Here is a 17,785-nt window from a genome sequence, read left to right on the forward strand (position 1 = left end):
TGGCTTGGGTGCACAAATTTGGTTTATCATCTGCATGTTTAAATTAAATTTATAACTAAGTATGACAGAAACAAAATAAAGAAGTCGAGAACTACTTTGTATTAATTGCTTGTATTTCTAGAGATGTATCTTTGATGTTTGGTTTCTCTGAACATTAATTAGTCATTATTTTCAAATTCTCTTCTGACCTTTCTAGAGGATTTTAAACGTCTAAATGAAAAACTTAAAGAAAGCAATGCCACAAAGGGTGATCTTCAGTTAAAACTGGATGAACTTCAAGCTTCTGATGTTTCTGTTAAAGCAAGTAACAAATAATTTCTAATGCACAAAATACAATGTTTGCTTAAAACTCCCTAAATTAAATTTTAAATGTGGGCAGGTTATCTATAAAGTGATTAAAATCTGTGTTTTTGTTTTTGTTTAATATCAGGGAATTAATTAAATATTATGGCCATTTTAATTGAAGTGTTTATGTGATGTTTGTTTCTTATAGTTCTTGATATGATTATCTTACCTGATTACCTATTTTCTGTTAAGAATGCATGCAAATACTTATTTCCGTTAAAATAAGATTCTGCTTGTGTTCTTTAGCTACAGACAAAATCTTTTATTAGCCCTATATTGTCTTTAATTGTAAACATGATTTTCTTGGATATTTTTAGTATCGAGAAAAACGTTTGGAGCAAGAAAAGGAGTTATTACATAATCAGAATACATGGCTGAATACAGAGTTGAAAACTAAAACTGATGAACTTCTGGCTCTTGGCAGAGAAAAAGGAAATGAGATTCTAGAGCTTAAATGTAATCTTGAAAACAAAAAAGAAGAGGTAAGTTAGTAAAACTTTTTTTTCATTTTGGTTAAAACTTACATTTATGTGCCAGGTTATTACAAAAATATTCCATGGGTATACCAAATGAAATGTATTATAATGTTAGAAATGTGGAGGACATAACTCAAACATTTGGCCTAGGAAATGAACCAGTTGCATATAATTAAATATTTTAAGATCTTCTTTGATGAATTTTGATACTCTCTACTATTTTTTTATATATCTTTAAGACTTGTTTAAGAAGTGGTGATAAATTTTGTCAACTAAATCCAAGTGTATTGTTCTGTGAGCTGTTATTTTTCATTCTCTTACATATACATATTTTATATGAAATCCTTTTTTGGGTTTGGGGATTATTTTGCTTTCACTTGGCAGCTAAACTTTATGCATATTTATCGAAACATACGTTTATGTTATGTAATTGAAAATTAATTTCAGCTAATACAACATCTTCCCTCTACCCAACTCTCTTGTTCCTAGGTTTCCAGAATGGAAGAACAGATGAATGGCTTGAAGATGTCAAATGAGAATCTTCAAAAACATGTAGAAGAGCTGTTGACCAAACTAAAAGAGGTATAGAAGACCACTTTAAAATTTCTCTTTTATAAAATCGTCAAAGCATTTATAAGGCGGGGCGCCTGGGTGGCTCAGTCGGTTGAGCTTCTGACTTCGGCCCAGGTCACGATCTCACCGTCTGTGAGTTCGAGCCCCGCGTCGGGCTCTGTGCTGACAGCTCAGAGCCTGGAGCCTTCTTCGGATTCTGTGTCTCCCTCTCTCTCTAACCCTCCCCAACTCATGCTCTGTCTCTCTCTGTCTCAAAAATAAAATAAAAAAACATTTAAAAAAATTAAAAAAAAAAAGCATTTATGACGCTATTATTTTTAAAAAATTTTTTTTTTTTCAACGTTTTTATTTATTTTTGGGACAGAGAGAGACAGAGCATGAACGGGGGAGGGGCAGAGAGAGAGGGAGACACAGAATCAGAAACAGGCTCCGAGCCATCAGCCCAGAGCCTGACGCGGGGCTCGAACTCACGGACCACGAGATCATGACCTGGCTGAAGTCGGACGCTTAACCGACTGCGCCACCCAGGCGCCCCTCGCTATTATTTTTAAAATGATTTCATGTTGTGAACTATTTCTGGCACCATAAAATGGCCAGGATACTGATATGATGTAGCTAGGTTAAAATAGCTAGACCCAGAAAAGGCAATCACGTAGTTTATCCAATATCCAATATATTGTTTGAAAATGAGTATGGTTAATTTTAGTATTTATGTATTACACTTTAAGATAAAAACATATTTTTGTTTTTAAGGTAATTCACCTTTATCATGAAAATTGATGTTAATTTTTATCTCTTTGTAAATTGTATTTTTTATCTTAGTCTTTGATAAGCATTCTAAATTCAGTTCAGATGAGACTGCTGTAATTGGGTCTTTTTTGCAGGCCAAGGAACAGCAGGCCAGTATGGAAGAGAAATTCCACAATGAATTAAATGCTCACATAAAACTCTCTAATCTATACAAGGTAAATGCCCAGCCTCACATTTTAGTGTCCTACTGTTGCATTTTTGGATGTCAAATAACTTTGTAAGATTAAATTTTAGAGTGCTGCTGATGACTCCGAGGCAAAGAGCAATGAACTGACCCGAGCAGTAGATGAACTGCACAAACTTTTGAAAGAAGCTGGAGAAGGTAAGATTTAAATTATGGGGATTATTTTTGGTTTTAGATAAAAGGTGGTTTTTTTCTTCACATTTGTGTAGGTTGTTGGATTTGGAAGGCAATCTTATTAGAGACAAAATTTGGTATAGAAGAAAGATTCTTGGAGTAAGAAACTTTGAATTCTATTTTCAGCAGATATTTTCTATTTTGAAAATAGAGTTAGCTACTAGTTTTCTGTTTTTTTCATCTTATAATCCTATATATGGTCTGATTTCTAAAGGAAATTTTTCTTCCATTTATGAGACACTTACTTGATGAGTAGTTTGGGTATTCTCTTACTCCATAAATAAGCCTAACATTTCAGTTTGTAAATTGTGTCTTTTAGGGTCTTTGATTTTCTTATATTCTTCATTTTCGTATGATCTTTTTCCAGTCATTTTCTGTGTTCTAAAGATCAGAATAAAGCTACTTCTTTACAATCTGAATTTACGTAGAGCCACTTCTTTACAATCTGAATTCCCTTATTTTCCCCTTAGATTGGAGACATCCAAAGGAGAAGTAGATTCACCAGGCTAGGACATTTAAGGAATGTAGAGCAAGAACTTTCAGAGGGTGACTGTCAGCCATAAACCATAGCCTGTCTACAATTTAATGTTGTCTACTGAAGGGAAAAATAATGACTATTCTGTTACGTTTTATAAACTTCCAAGATTTTAATTGTATGTTTGGATATTGTCTTTAAAAATGTTTTTAGCCAATAAAGCAATTCAAGATCATCTTCTAGAAGTGGAGGAATCTAAAGATCAAATGGAAAAAGAAATGCTTGAGAAAATAGGAAAGTTGGAGAAGGAATTAGAGAATGCAAATGACCTGCTTTCTGCCACAAAACGTAAAGGTATGGATTAATAGGTACTTAATAATGGTTTGAATGAAGTACTAGAACTTCCTACATAGTTCTTACTAATTTCCGCTAATAGTATTTCTTTATCAAGTTGTGATAAAGGAAACTCCATTAATTTATAGAATTAGAATTTTTTACTTTAAAATTAATATCTATCTGTATCTTTACTATATTGTCAAGTATAATTATCATTTGATCACACATAATGTATGTGTCAACTTCCAGAATATCTTTAACTATACTTAACTGCATGATTTTTAGAATTGGATTATGTTACCTGACAATTTGATACCCCATTGTAAAATCCACATAGGAATTTGTATATAATGCTTCATAGGTGTCACATTTTACTCGTCTTGAAAAAACTGTTAGTGGCTTTAGTTTGAAATATTACAGAAATACACTAGATTCCTATGTCTTGGCACAGGAGCCATATTATCTGAAGAAGAACTTGCAGCCATGTCTCCTACTGCAGCAGCTGTAGCTAAGATAGTGAAGCCTGGCATGAAATTAACTGAGGTACGAATGGTATTTAAATCTTACTGTTTTCCTTCAGCAAAAGGAAATTTGCTGAAATTTAATGCTGAGAAAAATTATTCTTAAAATCATCTAATGATTTCTTGGAACATTCCAAGAAAAGCTTTCTTGGTTTCTGGTTCTTACAACATAGTAAATAAACATTAATGTCTTATGTAAGTGCTAACACATGTTTATTATGAGGCTGTATCAATTACAGGTATATACTTTTGTTGTTATGCTCAGATTTGAAACAATCCCTCTTCTCCTTTCAGCTGTATAATGCTTATGTGGAAACTCAGGATCAGTTGCTTTTGGAGAAACTAGAGAATAAAAGAATTAATAAATATCTAGATGAAATAGTGAAAGAAGTTGAAGCTAAAGCACCAATTTTGAAACGCCAGCGTGAGGAGTATGAACGTGCTCAGAAAGCTGTGGCAAGTTTATCTGTTAAGCTTGAACAAGCTATGAAGGTTGGTTCCATTCTTAAATTTTAGCTGTGGGAAAAATCTAGATGACACATGATTTACTAGGTAATTCTTTCCTAGAATTAAAGTGTTTGAGTTGGGAAAGGCTAATCGTGCTTTTTCAGCAATAGGGTAATTCTACTTTATTAAACACCTGTAATAATGAAATGTTCTATTCTTACTCTGCTAAAATTATGGGAGCCTTTTATATTTTTTAAGACATTAGAGATGTTTTCTGTAGGATTCTCTAGTGGATGATGAATAGCCAAATCTCGCTGGGCTTCTCTTCAAATTAAAATAACAGTCTCTTTGTAATAGAACTCTTTTAAATTTGTCACAGTCATTCCTTGTCAGTCAGGTTCTGATATTCTATCTAGAAATGGTAACATTGTTTGACCATAGAGAACTCCTTTTTTATAACATTTCATAATTTGGCAAATATTTATGTACATTATTTTGTTAACTGTTCTTTGCCAATTGGAAGTACCAAGGAAATTCACAAATATCTTCCCTTTTAAGGTTCCTTTTTATTAGATAATGATTAAAAAACTTTCTGATAATTTTGCTTTTAGGGTACAACTATTAATATTACTGAGAAGTAGTCAAAGTTTATTAAACAAATTTTATTGAGAAAATTCAGTTAAATCCATTTGTATCTGCTGTTCTAAACTGATCAGTTTCTTTTTTTTTTTTTTTTCCTGGAGATTAGTATAAATAAATAGGGTCCTTAATTCAAACTTAAAATTTTGTTGCTGTTGCTATTACAGTTTACTTGTCAGTTTAAATCAGGGTATATTATATTTAATGGTCTCTTTCTCCTGGGTTATATGACATCTGTCAGTCTTGCCTTGACAGAATATTGGCATTTAAAATCTGCACACACACACACCCCCAACCCCATTGTTCGAAAAGAAGTCCCTTGGCTATAATTACATCATCTTGAGTTTCTCACTGTTGAGAGTGTTTTGCCTGGAGCTTATTGTCTGAAGAGGATAGTGAAGTAGAGGGGCAGATGGTCATTGTGGAAAAAACCTATTTGTTTTTCACTAATGTGCAGGTATAACAATAAAAATCCTTTACATACTTTTTTAAAACTAGTAAAGAATTTATAGATAATTTCTGTATTTTCTTTATAGTAGAATCTTTTGTCCATAACCAATATCATGTGTCCTCCAGTCTAGATTCTGTGATGTTCATTTGTTAGATACTTAAGAGTTTTATAACCAAATTGCTTCTTCCTTGGCATCGTAGTTAATCCCATTTTAAACTCAGCAGATTTGTATCATTGCCATCTCTCATGAGTATTTGCCTTCTTCATTTTGTTACATACTTGTTTCTACAGAAAATGGTTTATGCATACCTTTAGGGCAGTGCATTCAGGTACTTGAAACCACAGGATAAATATGAGCCATCTTTCACTTGGATAGTATTTAAAACATTATTATGTAAAAAAAAACTCATCAAGAGGCAAAATTTGTATGGATTTGAGATAAAGTATAAGATTTCAACAAACTTTGTGCTTTTTTCAGGCTCCTTAAAAGTATGCCCCTAAATCCCTAGTGATATTGTGATGCGAAACTTAGCAAGGCACTGCTTATGCTATTTTTTTTAACAGCCTTGAAACATTGGCTATTGCTTCTTTAGAATTAATTCCTGATGCCTTTTTTATACAAGTTTTATGCATCCCTTACCCAACATTTTTTACTTTTGATATGTATTTGCAGATAAGCAACGTATTAATGATTAGCATTAAAATACAGTCCTTTGTTTTCATCTCAGTAACACAGCTTTTGAGAGTATTTGTGTGATGTTATTTGATATACACTATTAATTTCATGTGGTTGTATAATTGTAATTTGCAGTTAATTCGGAGTGGCAAATTCTCCATTATTTGCATTAGCATAATGATAAGTAGTACTTGAGATATTAAGAAGTGTATGTGTTCATATTTGTAGAGAAGTAACTCTTTAGAAACTACTATTTTATACAGAAGTAGTTGAGCACTGTGTATTTTTATTGTTCATATAACTACTTTATTGGTATAGATCTTAGAAGGGAATACAGAATTTTCATTAGAATTTATGTTTTAAAGGAGATTCAACGATTGCAGGAGGACACTGATAAAGCTAACAAACATTCATCTGTGCTTGAAAGAGACAATCAAAGAATGGAAATACAAATAAAAGATCTTTCACAACAGGTTAGAATTTTTTGTTTCTTCTCTCTTTTTTTTTCTGTATAGACTGCCCAGTGGTGATCGAATCTGCAGGTATCTAAGATAGAACTACTGCATCTGAAGTTCTCATCAGTTAGGGATACTACTCTAACAGAATTATAGGCTAGTCATTGTTTTTTTGTTTTTTCATCACCCTTCCCATTTATATTTTAAGTACTTGATAAATTTTCAAATTGCAAGTACCGATTGTAATAAATGATATAATTCAAGGATAAGTAAAAGTTTCTGCCTCCTACTCAAGTCCCAGAATATAACCAGTGCTAACATTTTTTCATGTCTTTTTTCATATATATGCAGACACAGGTGAACATTCATGAACATGTATAAGCATTCCTTGTTTTTTGTTTTTTGGTTTTTTTTATTTATTTTGAGAGAGCACATGTATGAGCATGGGAGGGGTAGAGAGAGAGGGAGAGAGAGAATCCCAAGCAGGCTCCGCATTGTCAGTGCGGGGCTTGAACTCAGTGAACTGTGAGACTAGGATCTGAGTCTGAGTCAGAATCAGAAGTTGGATGCTTAACTGACTGAGCCACCCAGGTGCGTTCCCCCCCCCCCCCTCTTGTTTTTATTGAAATAAAACCATGCTATATGCATTACTCTGGGACTTTTTTTTTCCCAACTGAGTAAGTCAAGAATGTAGATCTATCTTGTTCATATATTTTATCCTCAATTTTATGTGTAGGTTTACGCACATACATGAAAACCTCATATGAATGGAATTAAAATCTATTTTTCATGCTGTCCTTCTTCCGCACCATACAATATATACATAAGCATGCAAGTGCAAGCATACACACACACAGGTATATATTTCTTTGTGTTTTATTTGGCCACTGTTTTACAAAAATGGGACCATCCTTCTAGAATTGTGAATTGGTGATTTAAAAAAAAACAACAGCTTTCATTGACACTTTTATAGAAATGAAAAATAGTTTTTCCCATTAAAATTTAAGTTTTAATATCTAAAACAATCTTGATATTAAGATAATTTAATATTGATGGCTTTCATAAAGTAATATTTTCATTTGAAAATTTTTATTCTAAACATTTCCAGAATCAAAGTCAATGCTATTTGATAATATATTAAAATTTTGTTTTTAGATTAGAGTGCTTTTGATGGAACTTGAGGAAGCAAGGGGTAATCATGTAATTCGTGATGAGGAAGTGAGCTCCGCTGATATAAGTAGTTCATCTGAAGTAATATCACAGCATCTAGTATCTTATAGAAATATTGAAGAACTTCAACAGCAAAATCAACGTCTCTTAGTGGCCCTTAGGGAACTTGGGGAAACCAGAGAAAGAGAGGAACAAGAAACAACTTCATCCAAGTAAGCAACTGATTACCTCAGTTTGTTTAGCAAAAATATTTATTAAAAAGTTCTTACGTGTCCCTAATAGTGTTGTAAACTGGGAATATGATGACTTAACGGAAAAAAGAATTGAGCAACAATACAAAAAAAATTTTTTTTTACTCTTAGGGATCTCAATTTGTGGATGAGATTGATGGTAAGATAGAATAAGGTATATAAATAAGTAGGATAATTTTAGTCCCGTGTGTTCAGTTCTGTAATGGCTAGAAGTCTGTCTTTGAGAGTGTAGAGGTGGAGGACCTAGCCTAGGTTTAAGGAAACAGACCAGGCTTCATGGAGAAGGTAATGTAGGAATTACTCAAGCAGAGTAACGAATTTTTTCCAAAAATGTGTTTGGTGCCAGAGAAAGAGCAGTGGCTAACAAGACTGAGATTTGGACTGAGTGGAATTGGTTTGATTTTTGCAAACAGATTTTTCAGGTGACATTGGTGAGTACCTGAGTCCTGTATGGTGGAGGTTTTTAAAGTGGTTCTTAAAATACCAGCAGAAGAAGGAAAAGATAAGAGAGACAAAACATTATGCTTAATGATAGATGGTAAAATGTTTATTAATTTATAGTTTATTGAAATACAGTAGAATTTATAGTAGATATTATAACTCAATCTCAGTCATGTGAAATAGACTGATTTCTTTTCCTACAGAATCACTGAGCTGCAGCTAAAACTTGAGAATGCCCTCACTGAATTAGAACAACTCCGGGAGTCACGACAACATCAAATGCAGCTTGTTGATTCTATAGTTCGTCAGCGTGATATGTACCGTATTTTGTTGTCACAAACAACAGGAGTTGCCATTCCTTTACAAGGTAGGTTTTTACATATTATCCTAAAAAATTCCAAGTAATTTTGGGAAATATTTTTTAAATGTATATTATAGAATAGATTTTGCAACATAAGCAGTGTTTACTGATGGTAGCTTCAAATTTATCTACTATATGTGATTGGTCAATCATGACATCACCAATCCTAAAACATATAATCATTTTAGGTATGACTAAGAAAGAAGAAATTCTGACCATTGTTGACAAGTGTGCATCTTAGAATCCATGAATTACTATATTTGTTTATTTTTAAGTATAGTTGACATACAATATACTATTAATTTCAGGTGTACCTCATAACGATTTGACATTTGCATACAACATGAAATGACTCCCACATTCTATAAGTCTAGTTACCTTCTGTCACCATACAGAGTTAACTCACTATCACTGACCATATTCCCATACTATACATTACATCTCCATGACCTTTTAGTTATGTCTTGTTTCACCATTTCATTTGCAAATATTGTCTCTAACCAGAAACTGAAAGTGATCATGGTAGATTGTTCATTAGATTCCTTCTTTCATAATCTCTGTAATCTTACTGTTTCGTTTAAATAAGTGGAGCTTGTTTATTTTGGCAATGCCATATGTACAAAAAGATGTTACATTATTACTTTTACATTTCTGAAGCTTCAAGTTTAGATGATATTTCTCTTGCATCAACTCCGAAACGTTCAAGTACATCACAGTCTGCTTCCACTCCTGCTCCGGTACCTGTAATTGAGTCAGCAGAGGCTATAGAAGCAAAGGCTGCTCTTAAACAGGTAAGAACACACCATGACACTTTTATCTTGGTTAGATTCTTTGAGAACACAGGTGGTCATCTTTTAATAATTTCATCAATATTTAGTTGCAGGAAATTTTTGAGAATTACAAGAAAGAAAAGGCAGATAATGAAAAAATACAAAATGAGCAGCTTGAGAAACTTCAGGATCAAATTACAGATTTGCGATCACAAAACACCAAAATATCTACACAACTAGATTTTGCTTCTAAACGGTAAGTTTTCTTTTATTCATAAGTTAATAGTCTTAGTAAAAATAGTCTGAACTTTAATATTCAGTTGAATCCAGTTCAAGGATTAGTTTGCAAAAGTTTACTCATTTGTGGACTATAATCCAGGGCTGTGGGGGTTCATTTTTGAATATTGATTAATGATTCTCTTGGGCATTTCCTAAGTAGGCCAGGTAGTTTTTTAATAAGTTGAAATTGATGTGAAGAATGTTGCTGGTTTTCCTTCCTGAGATTGAACAATCTACTGTTTCTATAGGACGAAATTATTTCATAAATGCATAAGAGGATGAGAAAAATGTGAGCAAATTTCATTCAGCCTTTTCTAGGTAGAAGAGAAGCAAGCACTAGACAGTTAATTTTGAGAAAATTCACTTTCTTGGTCATTTATAAAAGTAATAGTAAACCTCATTTTATAGTTTTAGTAGGTCTATCAAATACTTGTTAGTTTAGTAAGTTAGAATGAAATGTATTTCTGTATACTGCATGATAAAACTAGGTTTTTGTAAGCATATGGCAGGTTGTTTCCTCCATACAGTCCCAACAGTTTGATACCCCAGATATAAGCACCTTTTTTCCCCTATGTTAATAACTGTAGCCAGCCATTTGTAGGCTTTCAAGCACATAATAGAAAGAATTATAGAGGAAAAAAGGATCTGCAAAACTCTAACCATGCATAAATAAATTGCATTCTGTATCGTGGTGGGTGTTTCATGTATCAACATTATATTGGTGCTATTTTGAATGTGATCAAAATTCTTAGCTTAAAAAGAATCAAAATCTAGCTTAAAAAGTTAATTCAGCATGAAATGAGAACTTAAAGTTTACTTAGAATTTGAATTTAACTGTTAAATTTGGACTTGAAGGTTTTACATTATTACACAAGGTACTTTTTTTCATATTGTTAATCGTGTGAAATTAGTCTGTTGTAAAGTTCTTCAAGGAATAAGCTAGGATTCAGTATTTCAGTTGCTAATGGAATTCTTTTCTCTCACATAAGTTATGAAATGTTACAAGATAATGTTGAAGGATATCGTCGAGAAATAACATCCCTACATGAGAGAAATCAGAAACTTACTGCAACAACTCAAAAGCAGGAACAGATTATCAATACAATGACGCAAGATTTGAGAGGAGCAAATGAAAAGCTGGCTGTTGCAGAAGTGAGACCAATTTCCCTCATCTGATTTGCATTGTAAATTGCATTTGGCATGTGTTTTTTAGTTATTACTTTGATTCCACTGGTTGATATGATACAGGTGTTTGAGAGGTTTATGGATTTCAAGTCTACTTATTTGTTAGAAAGAGAGTGCATGTGCGCTCAGGGGAGGGGCAGAGAGAGGGAGAAAGAGAATCCCGAGCAGGCACCATGCTGCCAGCATAGAGCCCCGTATGGGGCTCGAACCCACAAACTGAGATTATGACTCAAGCTGAAACCAAGAGTCACACACCCAACTGACTGACATCCCGGCTCCCTGATTTCAAATCCTTATTAGCATAGTTTCTAAATACCTAGTTGTGCATCAGTTTAGTGATTGTTTCTATCAAAACTAAATGGGGAAAGAAATTTGCTTTTCTGGACTAAGATTTCTTTACAGGTCTTCCATTTCATACTAAATTTGTAAATCACTGTTTCTGTAACAGACAAATGAATATTTCATTCATTCTTGCTCATTTGTGATAAAAATATAAAAATCTTATAAATTATATTTCTGAATTTCAACATGAATACAAATATCTACTAGAAATTGGCAGTACTTTCAACTATACTGGATTCTTGATGATGAATTTCTATTTAATGTTTTACTGTTCTGTAAAGTTGTCTCACAACTTTCTGATCATTGTGAGCTAGGTGCACTTGTCCCCCATTTTACCGGTTGAGAAACAGATTCAAAACTTAAATGATTTCCTGTTTGAGATAGTCGTGAGAGATGGGTTGGTTGGGACTTATACCTAGGTTTTCTAATTCTGTTGGCTACATCCCTTCATTTTTATATGTTTCCACTCATTTGTGGGGAATGGACAGCATCATTTTTTCAAACTGGGAGAGTAAGTTTTATGATTGCTCATTTATGATTTATGGTGTAGTTATGAATACTTTGAGGATATTTGTTTTCAGAGCACCCTTCCAAATCTCCTGAGACTCAGAGTGTACTCTTCATGAGGCAGAAAAAATGGAAATAAATCCGTCATCATTCTCAAACCAGATACTTAGAAACCAAGCTTTGGTTCTAAAACTTGCATAATTTAATAATATATAGGTATGAATGTAGCAAAATTTTGCACTTTTGTTTTACTCTGATGTTTTAGGTTTTTTTGTTGGCTGTTTCAAAGTCTGATTTGTTAAGAGCAGAGAAATCATTAAGTATTTGTGGTAATTGCAAGATTTTTTTCCTTTGGTCTATTGATATTCCCATAATTTTTGCTTCATATTTTAACACCTGAAAATTAAGAGTTATAAATTCTTATGTAATGAAGAAATGTCCTCGTCTCTAATTAGCATTAAGAAATAACAATGAGGGGGGTGCCTGAGTGGCTCAGTCGGTTGAGCAGCCAACTTCGGCTCGGGTCATGATCTCACGGTCCGTGGGTTCAAGCCCCGCGTCAGACTCTGTGCTGACAGCTCAGAGCCTGGAGCCTGTTTCAGATTCTGTCTCCCTCTCTCTGACCCTCCCCTGTTCATGCTCTGTCTCTCTCTGTCTCAAAAATAAATAAACGTTTAAAAAAAAAGAAATAACAATGAGGGATCTTTTAAATTTTTTCTTTTACTTGTATTTGCCTCAAGGTAAGAGCAGAAAACTTGAAAAAGGAAAAGGAGATGCTTAAATTGTCCGAAGTCCGCCTTTCTCAACAAAGAGAGTCTTTGTTAGCCGAACAAAGAGGGCAAAACTTGCTGCTGACTAACCTGCAAACAATTCAGGTAACCAAAAAAAAAAAAAAAACCTGTAGAAAAAAATGTTCTAGTTAAATAAGTAGTTTTAACATTGCATCCTCTCAGGTTCTTAATTAGAACATTTTTCTGTCACTTTTGTCATGCATTATATAAATAAAACCTTGAAAGAGAACTGATTGAAACCATGCATTTAGCAGTTTTCACCCTCAAATCTATATTTACAGAGTCCTGTGCAGTTGAGTTGTTTACAAGATTAAATTTTTGTTTTTATTTTTTATTTTAAAACTTCAGGAGGTCTGAATGACTATTGCAATATGTCTCTTTTCCTTTATTAAGTAGATATTTTAATACGAAAAATGTGAGAAGATTTTTTTGGTAAATGTTCTAGATTTTAATTTCTTCATGTAGAAATGGGTTGTAATGCTCTATAGCCTTTCATTTTCTCTGTATTACTTTTTTAATTTCTTTCTTAAGCATAACCAAAAAATCTTTTTTTACCTTAGGGAATATTAGAGCGATCTGAAACGGAAACCAAACAAAGGCTTAGTGGCCAGATAGAAAAACTGGAACATGAGATATCTCATCTAAAGAAGAAGTTGGAAAATGAGGTGGAACAAAGGCATACACTTACTAGAAATCTAGATGTGAGTCTGTTAGTGTTATGAATTTCTATAGATTGTTTATTTCTGGAAATGAAGCTGGTATGTAGGTACACTGCCATTTCCTGTTGAAGCATGGTTTTGAAGAAGCTGTTAGTTTTCCTTGCCTCCTTGTGTGCCTAATAATTTTTGGTTGGGTGCTATATATTGTGAGTTTTATCCTATTGGGTGCTGGATATTTTTATATTCCTATAAATCCCGTGTTTTTTTCTGGAATGCAGCAATTGAAAATAATTTGATTCTCTTGAGTGTTGCTTTTTATGATTTTTTAGGCAGGTCCAAAGCAGTGCTCAGTCTGTAACTAATTATTCCCCACTATTGAGACAAGATTTTCCTGTATACTAGTCCCAGTGTCCAGTGAATTATGAGTTTTTTCATTCTGGCTGCTGGTAATTGGCATTATTCCTGACTCTCTGTGAACACCAGACACTCTTCACTCAGTCTCTTTGGATGATTCTTAAGCCTGTCTGGGGTAATTTCACATGTATGTACTGATGACTATTTTGTTGAATATTCAACAAGGATCCTCTGCAAATCTCTTGGGTACTCTATCAGTGCAGCTCTCTGTGATAGTCTATCTTAGGAATTAGGAACTAATTTAGTCTTCCTGTACTCTCAGTAATGTGTTCTTAGTTCAAGGAGTCTGCTTGCTTCTGCCTTATTTCCCTTTCCCTCTGTCAAAGCCTGAACACACAGGAAGCTAGGAAAATTACAGGGCTTCTTTTGTTTCCTGTCTCAGGTATCACAGTTCTTTTTTTCAGTTATTTCAGATGGGAGGATGTATCTGATTTCTGTTACTCTATCTTGGCCAGAGTTTAAAGTGTTTTAAAATGATAAAGTGAACCTCTAGTTGCTTACCTGAAAGATAGTGTTTGTAGGGTTAATGTATCTTTTCTTCTTAGGTTCAACTTTTGGATACAAAAAGACAACTGGATACTGAGACAAATCTTCATCACAACACAAAAGAACTATTAAAAAATGCTCAAAAGGAAATTGCTACATTAAAACAGCACCTCAGTAATATGGAAGTTCAGCTTGCTTCTCAGTCCTCACAGAGAACTGGCAAAGGTAAATACACTAATAAATAAGTAAAGTGATAACAAAGTACTTTTTTAGGCTCATAACATACCCTGTAAATAAATAACCTATGTTCTTTTTGGATAATAGCAAAAGAGGGAAAAAAAAAAAAAAAAACAACCTTTTACTCTTCATATAGAAAAGCTGTTTTAGGCTTAAATTAATAAATTTGCAGACTCAGAAGACTGGAAATAGTTCTGCATGGCACCTGACCAGTTTTCCAGTTGTTGAAACCATTTATTGTTACTTGTAAAATGTTTCTTTTGAGGAGGATTAATACTTAAATCTTTAACTCTCCCGTGTTGAATCTGTAATAAGGGTCACTTGCAGAAATAATTCATTTGTTTGGTCTCTTTTAGAGTAGTATTCATAATCATTGCTCATTGATAGCCTTAGGTAAAAGATTTGTTTCATTAGATTTTGCTGCTTTTTGTGAATGTACCATTTCAAATGCAAAGCCTTTGGTCCAGGTAGTCTTAAGAAAAACATAATATATGTACATGTGTAAATATATGATACATAAGTGGATGTGTAATTATCCAATAATAGTCCATATTGATACATCACATGATAAGAAAACATCCTTTTTAATCTGTAGTTTTTTCCTTTTCCATGGATTTTAGAATGAAAATTGGACTAAATAATTTAAGATTTAGTGTTTTAGAGTAAACAATGTTAAAAAAGTAAATAAGTAACCTGGTAATATCTTCAAGTAGCTTTCTCAATTTAGCTCAAATGTTTATTCTTCTCTTTTAAATATCTTCATTGTAATATTTGTAATGGCAGATTTCAAATATTTGATTTTTTGAAGAAGAAATAATATTCTGGAGAAATACCTGTTTTTATTTTGGTATTTAGTGTGTGTTGAAATATACTTTCAAGATAAGTACTTTTACATTTGAGCCTTAATCCTAATTTCACAAACTCTCTGATAACAGCCATTTAAAATGTTAGTTTTAAGAGAGCTCTTAAATCTTTTAGGTCAGCCTAACAACAAAGAAGATGTGGATGATCTTCTGAGTCAGCTAAGGCAAGCGGAAGAGCAGGTGAATGATTTGAAGGAGAGACTCAAAACAAGTACTAGTAATGTGGAACAGTATCGAGCAATGGTTACTAGTTTAGAAGAATCTCTTAACAAGGAAAAACAGGTATATTCAATTTTAAATTTAATTTGAATGCACTTTTTTTTTTTTTTTAATGTTTATTTATTTTTGAGAGGGAGATAAGAGTATGAGCAGGGAAGGGAGAGAGAGGCGGAGGGGAGACACAGAATCTGAAGCAGGCTCCAGGCCCTGAGCTGTCAGCACAGAGCCCAACATGGAGCTCGAACTCACAAACCATGAGATCATGACCTGAGCCCAAGTTGAACACTTAACCAACTGAGCCACCCAGATGCCTCTTAACTTTTTTTTTTTTAAATAAAAGCCTGCTGTGTGTAAGTACTATAGTAAATATGAGTTTGACGGATATCATTGTGTTTACCTTTTAAATCTAAAAAGTACTTCAGTCTGATAAGCCAGATAAAACACACAAAATTCAAAACTGATTAGCATTGATAGATATTTTTTTTAAGTTTTTTTTTTTTAATGTTTATTTATTTTTGAGAGAGAAGAAAGAGAGAGAGAGAGCAAGGAGGGGCAGAGAGAGGGAGACACAGAATCAGAAGCAGGCTCCAGGCTCCAAGCTGTCAGCACAGAGCCTGACATGGGGCTCGAACCCATGAACTGTGAGATCATGACCTGAGCTGAAGTCGGATGCTTAACTGACTGAGCCACCAGGCACCCTGATAGATTTTTTTTTTTAATACAAAACAAATGTTAATTTTAGTACTTGTGAAGTTTAGATTTAGAGAAACTAATTGTATAATTTTAGATGTGTATAATTTTTGTATTCTATTACCTGGATGGTGGTAAAGGTGACAGAAGAAGTACGTAAGAATATTGAAGTTCGTTTAAAAGAGTCAGCTGAGTTTCAGACACAGTTGGAAAAGAAGTTGATGGAAGTAGAGAAGGAAAAACAGGAACTTCAGGATGATAAGAGAAAAGCCATAGAAAGTATGGAACAACAGGTAAATTAGATTATTAGCCATATCAGTCTTTGTGTGTGTGTGTGTGTGTGTGTGTGTGTGTGTGTGTAAGGATTTGAATTAAGTAGCTTATTAGTTACCATCCAGTTCATTTCAACTGATACTGAATGGACACATATTTAACAATTTTAGTTGTATGTTTTACACTGCTTTGTAGGTCCGTATGTGTTTCCTTTTGAGTATTCTAGACTACTTTATGGTAGTAGATGTCAGTGCTGTTTTTTACAAGCCTCTCTGCCTGAGCATTAACTTTTGCAGATGTTAGTAAGGAGTGAACATAAGCTTGTGAAATTTGTGCAGTATTACCTCAAGTTATCTTTTAAATTTAGTAAGTCTGTTTGGGCCAGTAGGATTTTAAAAATTTGTCTTTAAAATAACCCTGGTTATTTTATTAATTATTACAATAATTGTCTTGCAGTTAACCCTGGTTTTAATGTTCTTCTGATTTAGTTATCTGAGTTAAAGAAAACACTTAACAGCGTTCAGAATGAAGTACAAGAAGCTCTTCAGAGAGCAAGCACAGCTTTGAGTAATGAACAGCAAGCCAGACGTGACTGTCAGGAACAAGTAAGTGTTGATCATGTAGCCAGTTATTGAGAAATGAGGTTTGATCCTAGGGAGCAGTTCTTGGAGTATCTTACTGCATCTTGAGGATTGGTAAACCATACAGAAACACAGTTATTTTCACCATTGTGGAACTTGCACTAAGATCAGCTGAAAAGTGTATGTGAAGACTAAAAGCAAATAGTGCAATAACCATTAACAAAGCAATCTTGACAAATGGGGAAAAATATAAAAGTACGAGTAATAGTAAAACTGAAATAGAATGGGAAGACGTGTAATGTTCTCATCTTTGAGTGGTATATGAATAGTCATTTGATTACAGTTCTTTATTGCTTATATATATTATGGTACATACATGTATGAAGATTACTTCAGAAGTGGAATACAGGGGAAAATACTTCAAAGGTAAATTAGACAAAAATTATCCTTGGCTTATTGCCAAACAGTGTAACATTGCAAATTAAAATAAAAGAATGTATCAATAATTCAATATTCAAATAAATTATTCTTATTTCCTTTTGTTTACTTTAAGTTTGTGTTTATGTATGTGTATGCACATGTATGTTACATATCGGAGTTGTTCTTAGCTTTTATTTTATAAAGCGTGTTGCAAATTGTTGTATCATCTTCATAAGTTTCATTTTGAACAGTTCTTTCATATTTCTTCCTTGTTTTGAGTTTTT

General features: G+C 33.3%; 1 protein-coding gene across 4 annotated transcripts in view; it reads left to right on the plus strand.

Annotated features, from left to right (window-relative positions):
* Positions 1-17,785, plus strand: part of TPR (translocated promoter region, nuclear basket protein) — an 85,189-nt gene that overhangs the window by 7,724 nt on the left and 59,680 nt on the right. For all 4 annotated transcript variants that reach the window (XM_042926059.1, XM_042926060.1, XM_042926061.1 and 1 more), the window contains 20 exons: positions 197-300; positions 663-827; positions 1,311-1,403; positions 2,279-2,359; positions 2,439-2,526; positions 3,251-3,391; positions 3,825-3,916; positions 4,189-4,386; positions 6,473-6,580; positions 7,718-7,944; positions 8,628-8,791; positions 9,443-9,576; positions 9,663-9,811; positions 10,824-10,986; positions 12,609-12,743; positions 13,220-13,360; positions 14,278-14,443; positions 15,434-15,600; positions 16,368-16,520; positions 16,989-17,105. In XM_042926059.1, the coding sequence (XP_042781993.1) occupies positions 197-300; positions 663-827; positions 1,311-1,403; positions 2,279-2,359; positions 2,439-2,526; positions 3,251-3,391; positions 3,825-3,916; positions 4,189-4,386; positions 6,473-6,580; positions 7,718-7,944; positions 8,628-8,791; positions 9,443-9,576; positions 9,663-9,811; positions 10,824-10,986; positions 12,609-12,743; positions 13,220-13,360; positions 14,278-14,443; positions 15,434-15,600; positions 16,368-16,520; positions 16,989-17,105 (2,786 nt within the window). The remainder of the gene's footprint in view (positions 1-196; positions 301-662; positions 828-1,310; positions 1,404-2,278; positions 2,360-2,438; positions 2,527-3,250; positions 3,392-3,824; positions 3,917-4,188; positions 4,387-6,472; positions 6,581-7,717; positions 7,945-8,627; positions 8,792-9,442; positions 9,577-9,662; positions 9,812-10,823; positions 10,987-12,608; positions 12,744-13,219; positions 13,361-14,277; positions 14,444-15,433; positions 15,601-16,367; positions 16,521-16,988; positions 17,106-17,785) is intronic.

Source organism: Panthera leo, chromosome F3 (genome assembly GCF_018350215.1).
Source record: "Panthera leo isolate Ple1 chromosome F3, P.leo_Ple1_pat1.1, whole genome shotgun sequence".
Classification (NCBI taxonomy): domain Eukaryota; kingdom Metazoa; phylum Chordata; class Mammalia; order Carnivora; family Felidae; genus Panthera; species Panthera leo.